This window comes from Peromyscus maniculatus, chromosome 12 (assembly GCF_049852395.1).
Source record: "Peromyscus maniculatus bairdii isolate BWxNUB_F1_BW_parent chromosome 12, HU_Pman_BW_mat_3.1, whole genome shotgun sequence".
NCBI lineage: Eukaryota > Metazoa > Chordata > Mammalia > Rodentia > Cricetidae > Peromyscus > Peromyscus maniculatus.
The window spans coordinates 36,613,615-36,638,034 of NC_134863.1; the positions used below are offsets into that span (position 1 = coordinate 36,613,615).

The 24,420-nt window shown below is 41.5% G+C and overlaps 1 protein-coding gene across 22 annotated transcripts in view; it reads right to left on the bottom strand.

The window, feature by feature from the left end:
* The window catches only part of Phldb2 (pleckstrin homology like domain family B member 2), a 228,268-nt gene that overhangs the window by 12,468 nt on the left and 191,380 nt on the right, over window positions 1-24,420 (bottom strand). For 4 of the 22 annotated variants that reach the window (XM_076548897.1, XM_076548902.1, XM_076548901.1 and 1 more), the window contains 10 exons: window positions 22,722-22,877; window positions 21,701-21,811; window positions 17,785-17,874; window positions 14,619-14,762; window positions 13,837-14,022; window positions 11,840-11,980; window positions 10,486-10,585; window positions 6,379-6,399; window positions 4,445-4,480; window positions 2,359-2,563 (listed from right to left, as the gene is read on the bottom strand). In XM_076548897.1, the coding sequence (XP_076405012.1) occupies window positions 2,359-2,563; window positions 4,445-4,480; window positions 6,379-6,399; window positions 10,486-10,585; window positions 11,840-11,980; window positions 13,837-14,022; window positions 14,619-14,762; window positions 17,785-17,874; window positions 21,701-21,811; window positions 22,722-22,877 (1,190 nt within the window). The remainder of the gene's footprint in view (window positions 1-2,358; window positions 2,564-4,444; window positions 4,481-6,378; window positions 6,400-10,485; window positions 10,586-11,839; window positions 11,981-13,836; window positions 14,023-14,618; window positions 14,763-17,784; window positions 17,875-21,700; window positions 21,812-22,721; window positions 22,878-24,420) is intronic. The other 18 variants (XM_076548914.1, XM_076548910.1, XM_076548917.1 and 15 more) reach the window with 12 other exon arrangements.

Here is a 24,420-nt window from a genome sequence, read left to right on the forward strand (position 1 = left end):
GTGATAACTTGGAATATTATATATATATATCTTATACACATACATATACACACATGCACACACCTACACACAAAAGAAACTCACCATAGCTTACCTCACTCATCACATTTTATACAATTTATATTTATTTAGATTTTATTATTTACTGTTTTTGTTGGTCTTTTGTTTTCAAAAGACAAACAGCTTTATCCAGTATGTATCCAACTGACACTTGTACATATTTGTGGTGCATAATGTGATGCTGTGATGCATGCATACATCATAAAATGATTACCAAAATCAATCTCTTTAACATAGCCATGATTTCACATAGTTATCGTTTGTGTGTGTGTTGTGTGTGTGTCTGGTGAGACACATTTGTCCCTTAGATCTCTGTATGAGAGCATTCCTGCATGTTACCATTCCTGGTAAATCATTGTGCACAGCCCTATTGCTGTCCATAGCTGCTTCCCCCAGGGCTGGTCCTATTGTGCAGGTGGTTGTAGATAACTAACGCTCATGGTCAGCTATCACTAAGTGCTTAATCAAAATGTCAAAAAATTTGAACCTAAAGTAGAAACTACCAACAAAAGTGGAGTGTAAAGTGATGAGAGAGAAATTAGGAATTCCACTCCAATGCCACTAACTACCTTTAAAAATTGCATGTTATGGCCTGGAGGGATGGCTCACTGGTTAAGAGCATCTCCTGCCCCTCCAGAGGACCTGGATTCAATTTCCAGCACCCATGTAGCAGCTGTCTGTAACTGTAATGAACTGTGTATAGAGCTGTCAGTAACTCCAGGGGATCTGACGCCCTCTTCTGGCCTCCACAGGAGCCAGGCACATACACACAGTGCAGACATACATGCAGGGAAAAACACTCATATTCATAAAATAAAAATAAATATATCTAAAAAGAAAAAAAAATTTAAAAGCATATTCTATTCAGGTAAGCTTTTACTCCTTATTATGCTGAAAGAAACCTCGACAAACTCCAAGCAAAAAAGCAATACAGAGACTATTGGGACGTGTGCTGTGGAGCAGGATCGTCTTGAAACTGGCACACACAGCAACCAAGGACCAAACCAAAAAATTGCTGTGCTGAAGAATTTTTTAAAACTATGCATTAAAATATCCCCAAATTATAAGTCTATTAAAGAAGTAAGGCCATTCCGAAACCCTGGCGACACAAACTTGGTATTGTGGTTGATTATGTCACAAAAAAGCCATTTGTAGAATGATAGAATCACTCAAGTGTGGGCACATTCGCCTTCACTTTCTGTTGAAACATCATTTTCGTGAGGACCAGAAGACTACTGGAGCTGGCGCTGGCCTTGCTCTTTATTTAGACTGTCAATAAACACAAGGGTCAGAAAAACAGGTCTCAGGGGCTCAGAAGCAGAAGGGACTCAGAGGCGGTTGGAGGGATAAGAGTGTAATAGTGGTGAGTGAGATCAGAATACATTATATATGTGTGTAGGGAGGTCAGAAAATGTATTTTTAAACATCTAGTCCATAAATTGGGGGGGGGGGGAGTCTTAAGTCTTGGAAAGCAAATAATTGAAGGCAAAGTCTACAAAAATCCCATTCCACTTAAATTCCAGAACTATCTTTTAGGAAATTTCCTGGATGCCACCTACGATGGCTCCTATTTTTACTCTTGCCTTTTTACTGACTTCCCAAACCTTTACTTTACTGACTTTGTGCTCAGTGTATGAGAGAATGTTAGCATCAGTTTTCTCGGTGCATTGGGAGCCCTCATCCTGGAGAGCTAGAAAGGTGTTGGGAGAAGAGACAGGTGAGGCTGGAAGGCTGGATCTGGGTTTCACGTTACCCAGTAGATGGCAGGGCATACATTCATGGCCAACCTTCAGAAAGGAGAACTACCCCCACTACTTTATAACTTAGATGTGTTTGCTCCCAAGTCCACAGCACCATTTTGTTTGTCTCAAAAGATGAAGACAAATATGACTGTCTAAATCCTTGCACAGATTTTTAATATACAAAATAATTAAAGCTTTCTCTCTACCAAAGCAAAAGGGTCAAAAGGCTTTTGAAATTCTGACTCTGGTCCTGGAGATCATTGCTTTATTAATAAAAAGCAAAGGCAAACAGAATCTGGAGTCTACTGACAGAGGGAACGAGTTTTGAAGCACAGTGAACCAAGCGTAAAAAACTCAAAGTGAGGAAATGGATCATGTGATACATGGCCGGCAAAATACATATAATGTAAGGAGATGATTTCCCAGAGTCCCCAGATTCCCAGCACCCATCTGCACTGTGCATTTTATATCTAAAATTTGAGCTTATAATATACATTGTGTCTCAATTTGATGAGTTTAGGTTTGAAACTGGAAGGTGGTTTTCATCCAGCCTTACCTAGAGATATTGTCTGGTGAACAGGCAGAAATGCTGGTCTCCATGCTATCCGAGCTGTCCAGGCTCAACGTGTCATAGGCCTGGTCCTTGTAGCTGTGATCTGGGTAATGGAAACTATTCAAGTAGACATTGGACTCAGATGCTGTGCGGTTGTAAAATTCAGGTTTCTGTCTCTGTCCTTCATTCATCTGTTGATGATTATAACCTAAGGAGAAAGCCATAAATATGTAATATGTCTCATTTATCAAGCTCAGAATCTCATGAATCTACAGACTCAAGCCAGTAATGAGAAACATCTGCATGTGACATCTGGACACTGGTCTAATATATTCTGAAGTCAAAAAGATCCAAGAAACAGTGTCATGCCCAGTGTGAGCAAGAATTTGAAAGAAGTGATCGTGTGAGGGATTTTATTTGTCAGTTCAATCACTTGGCACATCTTAAATCTCATCCCTACAACTCAGCATCCCTACAATGTTGAGAGTAATACATCAGGGCATTAAAAGACACACACATACACACACACACATGCACACATGCACATGCATTCACACATGCATGCACAATCCCCAGAAACCAGCAGCACAGTGAAAGGCTCTGAACCCTCTAGAAGTAGCTGTGTTTAAGTGAAGGCACTGTGATGCCCAATGCAGTGTGGGCATTACCGGGCAGTCATTCCTGCAACTGCATTCAGATTTTAGGAGCATTCACAAAACAGCAAGTGGATTTTGCAGGGGTAAGTGTTGAGAAATGTCTATTTCATAGTGTCTGGCATGTTTTCATCTGTTTCAGATGCAATCGGCATTCGTCTCTTTCATAGTCTGTCTCTGCCTTTTGTTCTCTCTTTCTCCTCCAATTTCTCTTGTCTGCCAATTACTCATTTAAAATATTCAGGGTCAATAATCCTTCCCAAAGCTAGGCTCCGCCTCCTGGCTACGTTGTTAACTTTCCTTTGCCCACTTTAGCAGTCAGCCCTGAGCTAACTGCTGCTAACTATTTGAAAATGTAGGTGTCAATAGGATCAAAAGCACCATAAATGAAAGGAATTTTCTTTCCTCTTGTACTCTGGCAGCTGGCATATGAGGTCCATGCCTTACCTAAGGTCTTGTTATAGCTACCTCTGGGCGTTAAAAATCACACTGTTCTTTTCAGTTCTCTGTCATACACACACAGGAAGCAGGGATGGAAGTGAAAAATCCCCAAGTTCACCATCATGTTTTTCCATAGTTTAGAATCTCTTTTTCTGATAAGAGGAAAATCTATTTCCCATTAATCCAGGGAGTTAATAGCAGGCCTATTAAGAGTTTAAATAAGTAGACCACTTAAATATGGCATCTTTTCTTGGGAACTACCTTTTTTAAAAAAATTATTTATTCATTATGTGTACAGTATTCTGCCTGCATGTATACCTTCATGACAGAAGAGGGTACCAAATCTCATTATAGATGGTTGTGAGCCACCATGTGGTTGCTGGGAATTGAACTTAGGACCTCTAGAAGAGCGGCCAGTGCTTTTAACCTCTCAGCCATCTCTCCAGCCCGGGAACTACCTTTCAATGAGGATTTTAATTAAGAAAAAAAAAAAAGTGGCCTAAAGAAAACAAAAAGATAAAAACAAAATAACAATACTACCATGACCACCACCACCAAAAACCCATAAAAGAAACAAAACAAAGGAGCTTCCACAGCTGCTGACTTAACATTTGTTTAGAACTAGGAGCCTCACCCATGATGCCTTAATAAAGTATCAACTATCGAAACGATCTATAAAATTTATGAGTGACATGCATATTTTTGTGTCCCTTTGTAACTGCGTGGTTCTGGAGGTCTGTGTGAATATGTGTTATTCAGACTAATGCATCTCTAGGAAAATGAGATTTCCTCACACGATCTGCTGCTCTAAATTACAGATCCATATCAGGGAACTAGGGAAGGATGCCAAGCACAGAGGCGCATTGAGAGCAGACAGAGCATCCTTTATGGCAGTGATCCGTGCACACAGCACCCCACAAAGCCAGGCATTCCAAGTGTGCAGCTTGGGTCACTGTTTAAAAGAAAGGCAATAAAGTCATCACACAGATATTTACCTTTTACACTTGAACTTTTGGAATTAGTAATTGTTCCTTTTACATCATTTCCAGATATTCATTAGCAAAGGGAGGGAAAATGACAAGAGAAATTATTTGAAAAGGCTACACGTAATCATTTCCTTATGACTTTCAGACAATGCTGATGCACAGAAAGTCTTCACATTGGTATCGATTACCCAGAAGACAGGTCCTCATGCCAATGTGAAAAATAAATCCTTTCATGTCATTTAGAGCATATGGGAATTACAGCCCTGGCTGTGATTTCTATCCCAGCCCCTCCCTCTCTCCTTCCCCAATGAGCTTTCTTCAGTGAGGAAAAGTCAGTCTCCAGGAAGAATTAACATGTTCTGGGGACTGCTAAAAGGAGGGCTCACTCTTCTCAAACCACCCATGACCTGCCTCTCCAGTCTTCCAGAGTTCTGGGTTTTGTTTTGCTTTCTTCAGAAATATCACAGACTAAGAAAATGAGTTTGTACCTTCAGGTAAGAGGGACAGGAAACTAAAAGCTCAATGTTTTCAGACATGCGCACAAGGAACAGCTACACTCCAGTGGACTGCCCCATGGCTTGTGGACCTCCGGTTCCCAGACCGTCTACTAATTGGCTGAGTTTTGCTCCGCTCAGGGGGCTTGCCCAGTCATTCCAAAAGCAGAAAAAGGACCTTAAAGCTCTACAGCAGCTTACACGACAAAGCCTGCAGAAGATGAGATCATTTCCAATGCAGGATTTTCATTTCCAGTGTGAACAGGATATTCCCCTCATCGAGCTACTCAACACTGCCCACTGGCCATAGTTGTTTGTTACAACTGTCAACCTGAGATGGCTTTTCTCTGCCAAACAAATTTGAAAATAAGTTCTCCCACCATTATAAATAACAGTGTGGCCATAGTAGGGTGGGTGTGTACCTGTAATCCTAGCACTCAAGAGGCCGAGGCAGTAGGATTATTGTGAGTTCCAGGTCAACCTGGCAAAAATAACAAGAGTTTTTGTTTGTTTGTTTGTTTGTTTTTAGTAAAGGAAACAAATAAGAGCATTGATCTCTCCCTTGTAACCTTAGAATTGCACCTGAGTGGCTGGTTTGGGGATTTGAGCTCAGATCTGACCATCCAAAGCTGTGGGTACTTTCTATAAAGGAAAAAACAGAGCAGAACAGAGCTTGAAGAGCTGGAGAGAGTGAGTGGCAGTTTCAGGAACTGCTGAGTCAAGAGAGGCAGTGGCCTGAGCTTCTACTCAGGGAGGTTCTGTGAGGGCAACAGGGGTATCCTGCTCACAGCAGACCCCCTACCTACTTACCCTGAAGACACCACAAGAACCACTGAATGAATTCACCTTTCATCTATAAACCCCAACTATCTGAGCGGTCAGATAAAGCAAGAATGCATCCACTTTTGGGGGTGAAGTACGGGATCTAACTTAGGAAACTGGAGAGGTCCTCAACCCAAGTCCACTTAGTTTTGTGGTTCTTTTTCCAGTTATAGAGAAAAAAAAAAAAACATTCAGTGGAATGAAAAGAACTCTAAAAAAATTAAAATTAAAATAAAGGCTCTTGAAAGAGCTGTGTGAAGGGGGTAGTCCTAAGGTCTACAAAGCAAGGCCTCATGTCTAGGCTTGTTCCACAGCACAGAATACACCAGGAAACAACCCACTCAGTCACCTTCCTTGCCAGGAAAGCCATTAGATTGGAGCACAAAGACCAGTCATTTTTCTTATTGTTAATGCCAATTTCAACGAATTCTGGCCTATTGGTGCCCAAAGTTCTCTTGTGAATTATCCACATGAGATACGTAGTTTTCCCAACATATATCAAATACATCTGATACATCGTTAATGGCTATCTGTGTCTTAATGTGGACATTAGGATGATGTCCAATGACAACCAGGGCTTATGATGGAAGAGAGTGCACATCTGCCAATGTACCAGTCACAGCTCACCTGCTGAGGAGTTCATTCTTCCTAATGACCGTCCACAGCCAGAAGAATGGACAAGTCAGGAGGGGAGGGAGAGAGGCAGAGAGAGGGGAAAGATACAGGGTCAGAAAGGCTGGCATGTGGACGGGAACCTATTCACCCCAACATGCACTCTTGGACATATTAGTAATAACAGCAGACGAACATGAATGATAGTCACATTTTACATTCAAGCTAAGGTTAGAGAGAAAAGCTCAAGATTTTTAAAAAGGTTCATGATACATGCATAGTTAGAAAAAAAAGATTTGCTACAAAAGAAAAAAATTGTACACATATTCACCAACCAGAAAATAGCTATGATAATAATAATAATGATAAACCCCAAGATTATATTTATAAAATCATCTTTAAGCAGACAGTAGCAAATAGGATTTAAGAACTTGGTAAAATTTCTTATTCAAGTGGCTGGAGAGGTGGCTCAGTGGTGAAGAGCACTGGCTGCTCTTCCAAAGGACCTGGGTTCGATTCCCAAAACCCACACGACAGTTCACAACCTTTTGTTAACTCCAGATCCCGGAGATATGATGCCCTCTTCTGGACTCCTTGGGCACCAGGTCCATGTGTGGTGCACAAGAAAACAGGCAGGCAAAACACCCACACACATAAACATAATTAGATCAACCAAAATTTTAGATGCCATTCAATTATCCGATGCACAGCCCACGAAACTTTATAACAAGTTCTTCCTTATGCTATGTATTGCTACCTAACCTCGCCAACAGCCATCTTGCTTATCCAGGCCAGGTGTTTATACTTTTCTTCACCCTCCAAAGTCTTCCTTACCAAATGAGCTTAAGTGAAACAAATACACCAGAGTTTCCCAAATTCTTCTACCCTTCCGCTTGTCTAGCTGGCTTCTTAGAAGGAGAGGTTTTGCACTGAGCCTGTATACGTTGGATGCCCACTCTTCTCTCTGAGTGGCCTCTCCAATGAACGTAGGGCTACAAAGAACCTCACAGATGAATGCTGTCACAGTATCTGTGTCTCCTGCATGGTCGGAACTTGTTATAAGAGCCCAAACAAAAGAGAGTCATGCAGCTGCCTTCGAAGGAACAGCAGCTGCCGCAAGCATTGTGTTCCATAAAATGTACAGCAATTTTTTTTTTCTTTATTGGCTAAAAGGAACCATCAGACTGAAAATCCACCATTGCAGGCTTTAAAATCAGAGCAGGTCATAAACATTACTTGACAATGACCTTTTGATATTTGCTGGAAACAAAAACACCACACAAGGAGGTTGTCATACCTTTCTTGGGCTTTCCTGCAGTTAACAAGAAAAAAAAAAAAGATAAAAATCTCATTTGTTCTAAAGCTACAAAGAACAGTTGACAAGCTGTATAAAAAAAAAGCCAACGACCTCTCCAACTTCAGGAGTCCAGGTCCTCAGCTCTGGCCTTTTAACACAGTTCCTTTCAATGTTCCTTGAGCCACATTGTCAGTGCTATGGAAACTACTGATTGAAGAAGGCTTATACTTACACCATCATCCTTGATGTATCCATTAGGAACAGCAGCAAAAAAATTGTGCACTTTAGTTAATTGTGTTCATAAAAAAGTAAATGACGAAGTCTCACTAAATTTGACATAATGAAAACGTAGTAGACAGAAATTTGTCCAGACTGCACTTTTAATCACATTTACTATTCTCATGACATCAACAAGTGCTGCTGAAAGAATTCTAAACAAATACATGATTCACCCCTCCAGGTCTCTGTGAGACACCCATATGGGCTTTGGGTAAACTCCTGCCGATTTTTACCATCTGCTGTGGCTTAAGGAAATACCATCCCTGGCCATCCCTCCTCTGGGTAGAGGAGCAGGCCGACTTCACAGAACACTTGGATCAGCCTATGTAAGTCTTGTTTCTTCAGAGCCTTCCCGTCAGAGTCCCAGGAAGCTCTAAGCAGGACATGACTTCAGGAGGACAGCAAAGCCTGAAGCTACAGTCTTCTCAAGTGCACAAAAGTCACGCCAAAGGAGAACAAGAGCACCAAAGATAAACCAGAAAGTAGACTGTGCAGAGTCTACATCCCTAACACGACCTCACAGGGTTGGCTCAGGTTCTCTTGACCAGACTCACTCGAGGTATTCCAATCTTTAAGGGGAATGTAGATTAGGACAGTCGACCAAAGGTTCCCTAGCTTCATCATCTTCTCCCAAGCACGGTACTGTAAGCAACTCTCAACTTCATGGACCTAAGCATTTAGTGCAAAGCCCAGCTTTCCATGCTCTCTAGTTAAAAGACTGTTCATGGTCCTGGGCACAGTCATTTCTGACCCCTCTTCTCTTTCCTCGATGTTCCACCTTTCCCTAAACCACTGTACTATAGAGAGCTCATGAATATGCAGGATGAAAAGTTCATAAATATGCAGAAAGGTCTCAGTTGCATGGCCAATCCAAGCTTGGATGCCTTCCACCAGAGTGGAATATACATTATAAAGGAAGCCTATTAATATCACAGAAAAATTGGTTCAAGAGAAAACAGAAGTGACCTTCAAGTTGACAGAAATAAGTGAGAGCCAAAACAGACTTCTATGCTTATTGTGAATACTAAGAAATATTTTTATCTTAAGAAATTATAATAAATAAAACAGAAGTCTAATATTTTATTTAAATATTACAAATATAAACCTCAAATAAACACTATAGCCTGCCTTAACCCTTTTTTTTTGCTACCTACCCCGGGTTAGCCTTAAATTCCTGAACCCTCCTGCCTCCTCTTCCCCCCTGCCAAGTAGGGAGATTACAGGCCAATGTCACTTTACCCAGCTTTATTAACTCCTTCTTTTAAGACAAGGTCTCACTATACAGCTCAGGATGACCTCAAACTTGTGATCTTCCTGTCTCAGCCTCCCGAGTGCTAGAAATACAGGTGTTTACTACCCAGAAAAAAAATTGTTTGCTCCATTAATTCATTAAATCACTTCCAATGCTGATTTGAAACCTCATTCCAGTAGTACATATATCACACACATATTTTCTATATAAACATATATGCATATGTAGTATGTGTGTATGTATGTGTACACACACACACACACACACACACACACACACACACACACACATACACACACACATACACAGAGTGATTATACCCTAATATCATCAGTGGAGAAGCCCACCAATCAGAATTCAATTTTAATTCACATAAAGGGCAAGATGTCAACCCATTCATTCATGAATGCATTTGATAGTCAAATGTCTGCCAGCTTTTCCCTTTACATCTTTGAAGGCCTTCACTGTTGTATTTGACATTTTATTAAGATCATCTATTATGTGTCTCCATCCTTCCTCTCTAGTCTCCAAGCATTTCAAAGTTAAATAATATGCCATTCATTTGCATTCTTGGTATCTAGCACAAATTTAATTAAGAAATTAAAGCCAACATAAGTTGCTGATGTAAACTACTGTACTAACACAGTAACTTTATTTCAATAAGAGTCTTGCTTCTGGAATGACACTGTAGTCCCTTCTTTCAGTCTCTCCTAAGGACTATTTGATAACCCTATTACACATGTAATATGTTGTTTCAAAGAACACATACCAAGAATCAAGGTGGACCTAAAACCTAAATACACAGTAGAAGTCCTCACGCTTACAGTCAAAAGGCTCAAGAAATTCACTTCTGAGCCCATTAACAAGGTCAGCTCATTGACTCCAGCTCAGGGGTCATTTAACATAGTGTGTCAGCCACAGACAAGACCAGTGATCTTTGCTAAGTGCCCTGGAAATTTCTCTGCATTTCAGTGATTTCCCTTTTCTTTGTTTCAATCGAATGGGAAGGTTAGCAATTCTCTCAAGCCCTTTCCAGTATGGAAGTTGGATTGAACTTGTAAAGTATAATAGGTGTGTTTATGATCGCTGGCAATATGTGCCAAAAGGGAAGCATTACCATGTTACAAAGATGATGTTGCACACATCCCTCCCCCAAAGTAACATACTAATAGTAAAATTTGGGACGTGGGTTCATCTTCCCTCTATCATCCCCAACTTGGCTCTCATCACCTCTCCCTGGGGAATTCTCATGCTTAAAAGAAGACAACTGACATGTGATTTAAAGGATACATACCTCTGAGCATCCTCCGAGACTCTGCGTCCTTGGTCATGGTGGCCAGCGAGTGGGGGAGCACACTGCCACAGCTGTTGCTCTGCCCCAGAGGCAGGTGAGCCTGAGAGAAGCAGGGGGGAATACTTCAGGCAAGGCCAACTGAGTACCAAGTGGTACTCCAGGACATGGGCACACTCCTGTTTCCAAAGCTCCTCTCTTAAGTACAGAGGGCAGAGATGCTTGGTCTCCAGCCCCACTTCTTGACGCCAAGTGGTAAAGGATGTGGACACTCACCCACTGTCACTCTCAAGAAACTATACCCAAGTCCCAGTGTCGCCGCACGTCCTCCGATAGCAACGATTCCAAAAGAGAAGATGGGCGGAAAAAGACACTGTCCAGTCTTGTGAGAGTGAGTGACCGAAAGCTCCCCATGCATAAGGTGCAGAGGGCAGGTGCATGGACAGGGATGCATGCACACCATGCAAAAACACAAGGACAAGCCAGCTGTCCGTGCCCAGATGTTCCAGTTTCTCTCTACCGCTCGCTATGCTCACACCCACTAAGAGCCACTGGCTTTAGCTGGCTTCATTTGTTACTTGCTTTTTGAGATAGGGTCTTGCTCTGTAGGCCAGAAAGGCTTCAAACTCATAGTGACCTCCTGCTTCAGCCTCCCGAATGCCAGGATTACAGGCATGCGCCACCATGCACGGCTTATTCTTTTAAATAGCGAAATCTTTCGTGTGAATAAAGTCCATTTAAAACACCAACTTGTAACTGATTACAATATAGTTACTCTAATTATGGATAAGAAAAGGGCTGGAAGTCTACCCCACCTCTACTCCCTCCTCTCTCTCTTTCTCTCTCCATTTTTCAATAAGCCCCTGAGCACTCCAGCAGAGGGTACAGGTGTCTAGTCAACCAGGGTTCACATTCTGACTCTTTCAGTTTCCAATTGAGGGATCTTGGGTTGTCACTTACTTCTTCCTCTTCTTCCTCAGTTTACCCACCACTAGGGTAGTGATGAGTAAGCATTTACACAGTGGTGGCAGGTTCACATAAAGGGCTAACTCGGGTGCCATGCATGCAGCCGCCACCTGATAACTATTTAGTACTGTTACTCCTGAAGCTCAGAGTCTACGATCTGGGTTACTTCTAAACATGGGGACAGCCAGAGGGCACCCGTTCTATAAGTACAGAGTACCCACCACCTGCAGTATGGTGGCAGAAAACACATTCTTTAGCCCAGATATCTGCCCAAGAAGCAGATGTAATGGCATAGCATTCAGTTATTTTTGCATTTTAAAGGCTTTGCCTTTGTTGGCGACAACAAGAAGATGTTACAGAGGGAGAAGGTCTTGGCTCTTCCGAGTCCTACCTTCGGGGTGCTGCTTCTCCCCATTGTGGCACTGCTGAAGTGTGGAGAGATGGAAGGTGTGGTTTTCTTTCGCGGCAAAGTGTCACTCAGATAGAGACCTTCCTTGTGCTGCTTTCGCCTTTCTTCCAGACTTCTAAAGTGCTTTAAACGCAAACGCAAAGGAGAACAGCAAAACTTGACTGACTGACGCTCATCACCGAAGAAGCAAGGCACTCACAGAGGAGCTTTGGAAGTTGGATTGTGAAAATACCTTTTACACTAATGGCGTAACTTGGTGTTGGCCAGCAGATTAGAGCTAGCATTGGATGTGACTAGACAATGGCTATTATTTATTTCTGCCCTATGACATTTTTCTTTAAGAAAATCCACCTTTCACTTCTACCGTGCTGCTTATGAATAGATACAATGGGCACCACGGCTGTGATGGTCCCACGGGGTGGATGGGGGGACAGCAGGTGGACAACGCAGGCCAGCGGTTCTCCACTCTCTGTGTCTACCTAGAGAGTTCCGTGTGGTGGCACAGACTCCGGTGAGGGGAACAAGAAGTAGGAAATGGAAGAGGATGAAGAGAATGAGCAGTAACAGGAAAGTTTATATAATACTCCAAACCAAGGTAAGGTTTTCATAGATGGCTTCCATCTAAATTACTTCCATTTTCAAAGCTCATGGCCAAGGAGATCCCATAGTAATCTCCCATATGTAAATGATCCAAGAGACTACCTCTCTCTCTCTCCAATCAGATTTCTAAGGCAAGATTTTTGCCGTCTTAAAACATCCAGATTTTACTTGACCTCTCCTCACTCCTCAAAATGTCTTGGGTAGGAAAATGACTACATAATAAAGTGTCCTTTGGTTAGATCACTTTAGTGCTAGTCTTGGGCTTTTGAAATATAAACGAATGCATGCCAGTGATGATAAATGTTTGCATTTTAACTTTATAATGGTATATATATTTCCAGTAGCTAGTATTTATTCGGAGCTTCCTATGTGCCAGGTTTGATGCTCCATGTTTATGATCTCATTCTGCTCTCATAACAATCCTGTGAGATTGGTTTTCTGTCTCTTTTTCATAAGCAAGGAATCTGGGGTGCAGAGACATTTAGTAAGCCTGCCTGAGGTCCTGCAGCTAGAAGGTGGCAGAGTTGGAATTCAGGGCCAGGGAGTCCACATCACCACAATAAAGCCTCAACGTTTGGATGGTTAGTTGCTGATTAAGGTTGGAAAGCAGCATTAGAAAACTTTTTGTTTTCACTGTGATCAAATGGCATAAATTCCTAGGCTTTGATTTTCAGAGTTCGATAAACTCCATTGAAATTGTCTGTTAATATTGGGCACAAGGCAACAGGTTTGAAAACGGATTGCTTTGACACCCAAGGTGTTGCCTGTCCTAAATGAAGCTAAAATGAGATTAACATCACGTTAAAAATGAAAGGTGTGTAATGCTTTCACCCCCCAAGTTCATCCGTTATTTGACTCAACTCTTTGATCGGTTCCCTTTCACATCAGCACAGTGGCAGTAGCCCGAGACACAGGCCTAAAGGTACCTAGTCTAAGATGGACCTAAATCCTCTTCTCTAGGGTCAGTGGAAGGATGGAGGGAGAGCTGTGAAGTGTTTCGCCAATCTGGACACAGCACTGGAATGACATCTAGCATTACGGCTTCAAGACTGTGCAATAGAAATGTGGTGTTGTCACAATCATTTTACACTATGAATTTTATGGAAATACTTGTCAGCCTCTTGAGAAAGATGCCAGACAAGCCACGCTGTTTTGTTGAATGGGAGCTGAAAAGCATGGTGATATGAAACATATCAAAGCTTTATTAGTCCCGGCACCCTTAGACCACACTAAATATCCTTAAGAAGAAGGTAAGAAAGAAAAACGCTCTGCAACTTGCCTTTCAAAAAAAAATCAACTTTGGAAAAGATAAAGAACAGCACGTGAGTGACCTTGTTCTCAAGGTCAAATCCCCATGCTCTGTCCACCTCCCTCATTACCTGTTGCTCCAGCTGCTGTTGCGGCCTGTGTTTCTTAGCTGGTAGAGGGGGAGGCGTGTCATTTAGAGGGAAAGGGTCGACAGATGGAGCCGTGACTTCAGGCCAAGGGGCTGATGCAGGTTGAGTGACAGGATGAGGAGAAAGAGTGGAAGGGAACAGAAATCCAGAACAGACAGCTGATCTCTGCTTTATAGGAGAAAGAAGAGGTGGACACAGACCAGTGTGAGAGGAGAGGACGAATGAGACAGAGACCTGAAATCCATCACCTGATTGTTCCGACCTTTTGTGCATCAATCACAAGATCACAAACGATCCCACACAGCAGGCAATGTGATCAGTAGAAGGTACTGAGACTTCCCTTCCCTGGCCACTCCCAAGAATGCTTACCATTAAATGTTATGCTTCAAAAAGCATAACAATGAAAGCATGATTCAATATTGCCAAGCAAAACAGGCAACAGAACCCATCTGAGAAAGGCAATTCAAACCAGAAAGTCGGAATCTAAGAAAATTAGGTTTGGTTAGAATGCTAAGACACTGACCTTATTTGTTGACAGTTATGTCTAGCTGCCCACTGTTACCACACATTTCATGGTTTCTAATATTTCTGGTGTAGAACAATGCCCCACCCCCCCCCCCCCCACCCCAAATATGGTCTTATAAACTCAGCATCATTCTGGCCCTCTGGAACACACACATTCCTTTTGATTATTTTCAGTGAACTGTGGGTTAATTTCTGACATGAGGAAAAGCAGTGAATGAATGAAACACATGCCCACACACCTCTGAACTCTGGGGCTGGCTCACCGGCACAGCCGAGGCAGGCTCAGTGACAGCAGCGTCAGCGTCAGCAGGGAACTGAGTGGAAGGGGACAGAGTCGTGGAACTGTCACATGACTCATTAATCTCATTTACACTGATATAGCCCTAAAAGGAGGAATTCAGAAGTTAAACACAAAGAAAGCAAAAGCTGAGGCATGCGAGAGTATTAATGTCCCCAGGACAATGAGTTAGCTGAGCGCAACACAGCCAGGTACCTGGGCACTACTTAATGTCTCATTAAGTGAATGATCAGCCATGAAAATGGGTTTGCAGTGCTCAATCTTGAAAAATGTCATTCAAAGTATTCAACATCATTTCTGGTGAAATCAAGATGACCATATGATAAATATCCAGAAGTCTCAGCATCATTCTGTCAATGGAATGGCATTATCTCTATAGGTACATTGAACAATCAGATACACAATAGACAACGTAATCACTCACTCTCTAATTCACGAGTCTTTTCCACAAATATGCATGGAAGAAATTCCCTTTTCTGTTTTTTGAAAATGACAGTGTCAGAATAAGTGGGCTGATTGGCTCCTGGGTTTTGTATCAAGAAAACATTTATAAAAATAGCAATCCCACTTTTAGTGGGATTTAGTTTTGGATATTTCAGCCCAAAAAGAATGAGAAGGACACTCTTTACATTCATGTGTGTGTACACACAGACCTCGGGAAGAGTTGCAGTCACATGGTACTATCTTCAAGGCAACTGCCCCAACTCCAACTCTGTTGCTAGGACAGAGAAGTTGCAGTTACTGTGAACTCAGTAATCCAGTTCCATCTGCAGCTTAAAAATATGCCCAGGAATCAAAATCTCTGTACCAAAACTCCTAAAAGGATCTTTGTGGAAAAGGCACTTAGAATGATTTTCATGGGAAGTAATTACACAAGTCAGTCAAGATTTTTGCCACACCAATGAAACATGTGAAAAGAAGAATAAAGCTTATAAAACAACAGTCTTCTGAAAGTGAAAGTGCATTGAATTTGACCTTGGGTTCTAGTTTTAGACCATTAATGATGGAAACACTATTACAATTTTCTAAAAGTGATTCCATGCAGGAAAACCTCTAGCCTGGAAATGAAAGGTTTTCTGGACAGCCCATCATTACAGCAAAGCTAAGAAAGCGAGAGCTGACTGTCATCAACCAATGTCCTGAAGTCTTACACAGCAGAGGGACACAGACACTAGGTGAAGTTTTACGTGGTTCAACTGAGGAAAGGAAGGGATGAATTTGGCTGTCCCATTTCATCTCTGGTAATGAATCAGAAAGGAAATTAACATCTTCGAGTTATTCTTTTGCTTGTTTGAAAGAAAAGCTTTAAAGTCAGGCTTTGAAAATTCCCTTTTATGAGTCTTAGATCATGTAGTTTAATTGCTTCAAAAGGTTTTTTGTCAGATGTGGGTGCTCTGTAAAAAAATCTGGTTATAAATTAGTCATTCTTCAGAAGGAGGCTGGGGGAGAAAAGAGAGAAGAGGAAGGTGAAGGCAAAAAGATCAGAAACCAGACAATCAAAACATCTCACAAGTCAAGTCTTCTTGTGACATGTTGAGAACATGCAGATACTAGACCTATATGGTAGAGACACACAAAAATGGCCCCAAAGTCAACAGACCCTTTGACACCCAGGAGTCTTCAGAAAAAGCAAAGACCAACGCATCTGTAAAACAGGAAAGATTTTAGCCTATCTGGGGACCGACAGAAAGGATAAAAGGCCCATGTAATCCATTTGCTACTGTAGCCCTTGCTCCAAAGTGTGCTCAGGCTCAACTTCAAATTTCCCTATAAACTATTGCCCTTATCTTCAGGTACCCCAGCAAGAAGCATCAGCCAATCACCTCACCCGGAAACAGGGAACATGCATTGTTCTTGAATGTTCCTTGACATCTTCCCACAAAAGCCAATGTATCAGCAAGAACTTTCAATTCTATCTGTAAAATACATATAAATCCAAGCCACTTTCCATCTCACTGACATTGATGGCATCTGAGTACCTAATCCAGGCTCTAGCCTGCACTACTAGAGCCATTTCTGACCCAGTGATTTCTGAGTGGCCAGGAGTGATCTTTACAAATGGATATCAACTAACGTCGTCTCTCTATTTAAAATCATTTAGTGGCTTCCCAGAACACATACACAAGCTGCGTTTCATTAATGCAGGTCACAAGGCCTACCTCACACTTCACTCATCTTATCTTAAGCCTGTAAGTTCCATTCACAACCACATTCACCTCACTAACCTTGTTAGTTATGTGTTCCCCAAAATGAAAACCATGAAGTGGTATGACCTAACAAATCTGTTATAAAAATATTTTTAAAATGCTTCTAAGATACAAACTTGGTCACACTTATTATAGTGATGAACATTTTCTTTCATACACCTGCATATGCATAAATAAGCATGCACACACACACACACACACACACACACACACACACACACACCTCACACACACACAGAGTTTTCTAGCTAAGAATTCTTCACTCAGCTTTCTAGAAGTAGAAGCATTGTTTTGGTTAGGTAAATTTTTAGGTAGCAACAACCCCTTTCCTTAGTTTATAAGTCAATATGGAGAAAGTGACTTTATCATGGGCATCATACTCTTCCAAAGCAGAGGCAAAATGTTCTATCAGTGAAGCTCTGGGAGAGAATATTTGGACAAGAGTGATCCTGGGGACCACAGGATGATTGGTTGTTAAAGAGTATGTATGGCGGATGTAAACAGGGGCTCCCAAGTGAAGGAAAGTAAGACCAAAGGGGGGAAGAAAGACCATCTTCTCAAATTCTTGGGGGCATTTTCCTATTCTTTAAGACTCATGAGAAAAAGAAGAAAAGAGAAAGTGGGAGAAAGGATGAGGAGAAAGGAGAATGCAAGACTCAAGGTACCTCCCAAAGTCCCTGTCAAGACAAGCAGGTGCATCTTGACACACACAAACATGCATATGCATTACCCAAAAGACAAGCCCTAGGCTCCTTGACGCATAGATAAGGAGTGGCAGGACACTTACCAAGCGTTACCCCACATCATTTAAGCTAAGGTTTTTATTAGTTGACTTACACAAAGCTGAGGCATATCTGATTTTCAAGCTGACATAAGCGAACTTATAAAATTGTGACTTACCTCTTTCAGAGTATTGGGGTTAATAGGAAATCCTTTTCCCCCCGTGAGGCTGGAGTACTTCTTTTCCAAATGACAAAGATTCTCCTTTTCCTAAAGACGTACAGAATCTATTACGCTTGAGACAAACATCAGAATCCCCGACACGCCCATTTCTAGTTCCTTTCCTCACATTCAATTAAAGCTTGCCATTCCAGCTGTCTTACCTACTACCAGCTGATAGGACGCATGAGCAACTTTCCAAACACAGTTAGTTAGATAACCCACCATTCAAGAGGAACTTTTCAAAGTGACAGTAGTCTTAAGGAGAAGACAGGATGTTCTAACTGAAGCAGAAAATGGCAAGTGGAGCCAGGCTGGATAGTCCCGGCCTGTAATTGCAGCACTTGGGATGGGAAAGCAGGAGGGTCAGGAGTTCAAGGTCAGCCTCAGCTGTATAGTAAGGTAGATGCCAGCATGGGCTCCATGAAACTAGGAGGGATGCTCATTGTCTCACGGCCTTCTCTGCCTTCATCTTTTGAGCATTTTCTACACTCAAATTTTTATTCCCCTAAGTAGCAAACATCCATGTGGCCTCTGGTGATATAATCTCATAATCCATCGGTACAATTCTTCTGGAAAATTCACAGCATTCATTTTTTTTATGTTTAGGCCCACAACCCATCTTGGGTTAACCTCCAGGAAAATATTTATGGGGTATATTATTTACCATGGTATAATTTACATTAACAGTCAAACTCAAAGACCTTAGGTATATAACCAATGATTGTTTACAAATAGAACAGCACTGCAACCAAGATAAAAAACATTTCTCACACCTTAGAAATGTGCATGGCCCCTTCATGTCCATTCAAGCCCAAGCCCCAAAGCCTTGCATGGCTTTTCTTATTCTCCAGCATGATCTAAATGGAGTCATTCAATATGCACACTCCTGTATTGGCTCTACCCCACAATGCGAGAGCATTGACAGTTAACCCCTACTGCATGCTGAGGAGTACTTTGCTATATGCATGATATTCTGTTAATTCGCATTTCTCTTGATGGTTATTTAGCTTGTGTCTAAAGAGAATGTGTGTGTGTGTGTGGCGGGGGGTTATTGTGCAAAAGTTACTTCCAGCAGTTCTGCACACATCTGTTATAAAGACATTTTCATTTGTCCTGTGTAAGTATCTACTAGTATTGCTGGGTCCAAGGTGGACACACATTTAAAGCTACACAATAAACTTTGGAGGAGTCCTCCATGGGTGCTGTGCACTTCACACTCACACCACCAAGGAGTGACTGCTTTAGCTGGTCCGTATTCTCACTGGCATTTAAATTGTTCACTGTTTATAATGATGACGAGTCATTTTAGGGGATGAGAAGTTGAGTCACACTGTTGTTTTCATACTAACCTCAACCTTTCCCTTCCTGTCTCCTTTCTTTTTTCTTTTTAAAGATTTATTTATTTATTATGTATACAATATTCTGCCTGCACATATCCCTGCAGGCCAGAAGAGGGTGCCAGATCTCATCACAGATGGTTGTGAGCCACCATGTGGTTGCTGGGAATTGAACTCAGGACCTTTGGAAGAGCAAGCAGTGCTCTTAACCTCTGAGCCATCTCTCCAGCCCCCTGTCTCCTTTCTACTTTATTTCATTTATTTTATTGTTGTTCTGTATATGTATGTGGTGGCATGAGCACACGCACATGCCATGGTGGATGGATAGAGGTCAAAAGGCAGCTTCTTGGGGACCATTCTCTTCTTCCTACCTCTGCGTGACCTCCGGAGATGGAACATAGGTCACCAGGCTGGCTTGGCTAGTGCCTGCACTACCTCAGCCATCTCACTGTCCTCTTTTTAAGTTATTTTTGAGGCAAGATATGGCAGTGTAGGTAGGACTCAGAATGCAGCCCACGCTGACCTTGAATTTACATTTCTCCTGCTTTAGGCTTCCAAATGCTAACATTACAAGTGTACACTACCATGGCTTGTTCGCCAGGAACATTTTCATCAATTTCTCAAATCACAGCTTGGTTTTGTGTGTGTTACTGTTTGAAACACCTTAAGTGAGACAGCCTTGTTTCATTCACATTTGCCTGACAACCAGCAACATTATGACCAGTGTCTAAAAACAAAGCATACAGGACACACAGATAAACCACAGCCTTCTGCACTTGGGGGTGTGTGGCAACACTTTAGCACCATTCGGCAGCTCTTTTAACAGTGCAGTCACCCACAACACACACACACACACACACACACACACACACACGCACACAAACATATACATACATACATACACATACACATACATACACACACATACGTACACACATATACATACATACATACACACACACACAACCACTAAACAGTACACAACAACACTTGCTGAGCATGAGAGCTGAACTGAGGCAGCAGGATGTCTTTCAAGTTCAGCAGGACTGTGCATATTGGGCTTCTTCCATGTGTTTACTGTTCTGAGTATGTCTGTAGATATCTGTGAAAGTGTGCTTCCTGTGCATTTAAGCAAGAAGGCCAGACCACAAACGTGCAATTCATATTAAGGAAAATCAGCTTTAAATTTTACCAAACTTGTCTCCCATTTCTACAAAAAGAAATAAAAAAAAGTCTGTTGGAATGTTGATTGAGATTGAAAGGTACCTATAGATCAGTTATGGGAGAAACAAAACTCTTATCTCATGTGAATCACAGTTTTCATAATCAAATTGAATTTTATCTATTTTTAATGACGAAGTAAGTTATCTGTGACTTCGTTTGCTTATTTGTAAAAAACAACAAAAAAAAAACTATAATAGAGATTTTTGTTTTCCCCTTAAAATTTCAACAACTATTTAAGCATACATGATAGTGTGTAATTTAAGCTGTGACTTTGAATATTTCATACAAAGGGAAAAATGGTTACAGGGAAAAAATGGCAACAGAGTCTGTCCCACAGAGCAGGGCAGGGGAGGAGACTACAGCTCCATTCATAGGTTTCTGGGAGCTGAAAAGAGCAAGAAGAAGCTTCCAGGATGTATGTGGGATGCAGAGGCCCCCTCAAGGGGACTAATAACTCTACGAAAGGTTCCATCTCTTCTTTCGTAAGCTAAAGTACCTGAGAAGGTAATGCACATATCTCAGTGGGTATCGTGGTCCACATCATCCTGGACTCCATCCACCTCCTGCTCCCTGCTGTGGGTCCATCACGTATTTCCACTATCCTAATATCATGTCCCCAGGTTGTGGCTCTGACCTGATACCCCATTAGCTTTGGTGTTTGATGCTTTACTCCTGAAATTATACCAGGGTCCATGTCCAAGTTGTAGCTACAGCTTTTCTTATTTTTATTTATTTACTTATTTAGTCCATTGTCTTCATCCTAGGAATCCTTTTTTCTGAGTTACTTTATTGGGACAGATAAGGACATGGGCCCAATGGAGGCTGCTGGTGCTCTTCTATCCAAGCCACATGGAGTATTTCCAGATTCAGCTAAGTCAAACTAACTTTAATGTGGCATTTATGAGGAAGACCCCACACACAAATAATTGCAGTTGGAAACACTAGAATACTTGAGCCAAAGTATTCAACCAAAGGATAAAGAACATTTTCCCTTAAACTTACCACAAATTATTGTTAGAATATCTTTAACTACTTGATTAAAAGTGTAATTTTTTTTTTTAAGGAAAAAAAGGAAAAGTGTAGATTTGCCATAGTTCTTTCAGTGATTTAAAGAAAAAAAAAATGAAGAAAACCTCCTTGCTTACTGCCTGAGTTGTAGGTCATCATCAGAGAGTATTGTTACTAGTGTGGAAGATGACATAGAAAGTGAATACAAATGGCTGTCTCAGAGTACAAAGGCACCACACCGGAAGAGGCAGCCCTCCCCCAGCCGGAAGCTGTGCTTTCTCCGCTGCTGAGCAGGAAGTACTCACTCTTTGGAGCATCATTATTAGATTGTTCTTTTCTTTCACGAAGTGGTCTTGTTCCCTCTGAGCCTGCTGAACAATGTGACTGGCTTGCTTTTTCAATGCAGAAATTTTTTCCTGGGAGACAAAAGTAATTGTAGAAAGATGCACATGAGGGAATCCAAGGTTTGCCAGTTTGTCCCGGGCAGGGATGAAAAGGGTCTTCAGAACCTGAATGACACTGCCCACATTTGAGTTGACAGTGGACCACCACGATCACCTAAGGCTAAGAAGCAGTTACTTTGACTGACCAAGCTCAATACTTCTTGACTTATAGCCAAGGCAGTTCACAGGATTTGAAAAGTTATTTGGGAAAATCCAGAATTCACTAGGAAATCTTGTTTTAGACCATCAGCTGATTTTTTTTAACACGCTGATGAAAAAAAAAAAAAAAAAAGAATTTTTCCATTAAACCAGAGGAAACTTTCCCAGTCCTTCATTCTCTGCATCAATTTTATCCTTCAATTTTACCAAATTAGTACAATGTTCTAGGGTATGATTATAAATTCTAGAATAAATGCTAAATTCTGAGCTAGGCATCCAAATGCTAGGGCCTGGGTGGAGGAGTCCTTAATAATTAGAATGACTTTCTACAAGTCTGTTGCTAATGGTAACAGGCTCACAGCACTGGAGATTATTAATCAACGGAAAGAGAAAATTCCAAAATAGATTTTGCTCAGAGAATTATTCTAACTCTAGTTATTTCAACTGCCAGAGGGAGGGATTTGAAACAAACAGCTGATTGTCTATGACTTGGTTTATTATCCATAAATACCTCTATAACATTATAACAGTGACTGTAACCTGTCTCAGTTTATATAGCACAGAGCATCATTTGTCATATGTGGTACAGACCAAATGTGATTAACACAAAAGGATACTCATATATAGAGACAAGAGTCCACAGCCATATGAATGACCATGATTCCCAGAACACAGTTAATAGTCAATTTTCATTCTTCACATGAAGCATCACCTGGCAAATTACCTTCCTAGCCACGATGTTCCGTTGATACTCCGCCACCTCCCTCAGGAGCTGCTGAGTCAAGTTCTCCTTTTCCTCATCCAGACGGCTCTCATGCTCAAGCTGCTGGAATTCCAAGTCTTCAAAGTGTTTGCTCTCAACATCCAACAGGTCAGCATCCTTCGGAGAAAATGGAATGAAAATGAAGCACACCAGCGTGGCTGTAGCCTTCCCAATATGAAGAAATAACAATCAGAAATGCTCACTCTAATGCAGATGTCTGGTTACGACACTGTGTGGGGCTAGAACAAGGTGATGGAGGTAAGCCCAGCCATGGCTGTTAGAGGGAATGGTGGGCAGAGGGCAGTTTTTTGTTTAGTATTTATTTATTGTGTATACAGTGTTCTGCCTGCATGTGTACCTGCAGGCCAGAAGAGGGTGCCAGATCTCATTACAGATGGTTGTGAGCCACCATGTGGTTGCTGGGAATTGAACTCAGGGCTTCTGGAAGAGCAGCCAGTGCTCTTAACCTCTGAGCCATCTCTCCAGCCCCGTAGAGGGTAATTTTTACTTTACCAACTGTTTTCGGACTTTCTGTGTATGCCAAGTTTTTTCTTTAAAGCCAGTAGATGGCTTCAAGTGGACAGTGGAGTGTAAAAAGATTGCCACAAACAGTCTCTTAAGAAAATTATTGTTTTCTATAGTTTACATAAGAATTATAAAATAAATTAATAACAGATCCAAATAGTTCCCAAGTTAGTCCAAAAGTAGATCAGAGGATACACATACTCCAAATGTGGTAATATAATAATTCACTGGGGTATAAGGAGAAAACAGTAAGCCTTTTTATGTCTAGTATTTATTTTTCTTTTCAATTTTGTTTCTCTTTTCTCTTCTCTCTTTTTTCTTCTTTCCTTGTTTTGCCCACCCCCTCTCTCCCTGCATAGGATCTCTCTGTATTGGTCTAGCTCACCTATAGCTCACCATCCCATCTCAACTTTCTGAGTTCTGGGATTACAGGTATGTGTTCTCCTACACAGCTGAGTTTCTTAACAATTGTTTTCTAATGTACACACAAATAAAAAAGTATATATACATAAGTTAAAATATATAAATCTTGAGCAGCCATGCAATAAATGTTTATTATATATCATTATATTATTGACTGTATATTATAGAGGAGGGTTATATCCTCAAGAAATTTGATTGAAGGGAGCAGTCAGCAGCACCTGAACAGGAAGTCTGTTGAGAATGCAGTAGTTTGGCAAGGAACATTAATAATGAAGCCTATGCCTGTATGAGGCAGGTAACATGTGGGAAGGCTCTGATTGTTCTCCTCGGCTTTGCTATGAGCACACAACTCCCTAGAAACCCACTTGGAGGGCTGGAGTGATGGCTCAGCAGTTAAGAGCACACATTGCCCTTTCAGAGGTCCTGAGTTTGGTTCCCAGCAACCACTCACAACTGCCTCTAACGCCAGCTTCAGGGGGATCTAATAGCCTATTTTAGCATCTGAGTAAAACTGTACTCACATGCATATACCAACACAGAGATGTGGATAAACATACACATAATTTTTTTTAAAATACATCTTTTAAAAAAAGGTATTTGGAAAGCAAGATTCTTTCTCTGAGCCTTTATGGGTCCATTACAATTGTGCACAAATCTCCTCGTTGGAAAGAGTAGATCCAAAGCTCTCATCGGGAACAGAGGGAGACCGTAC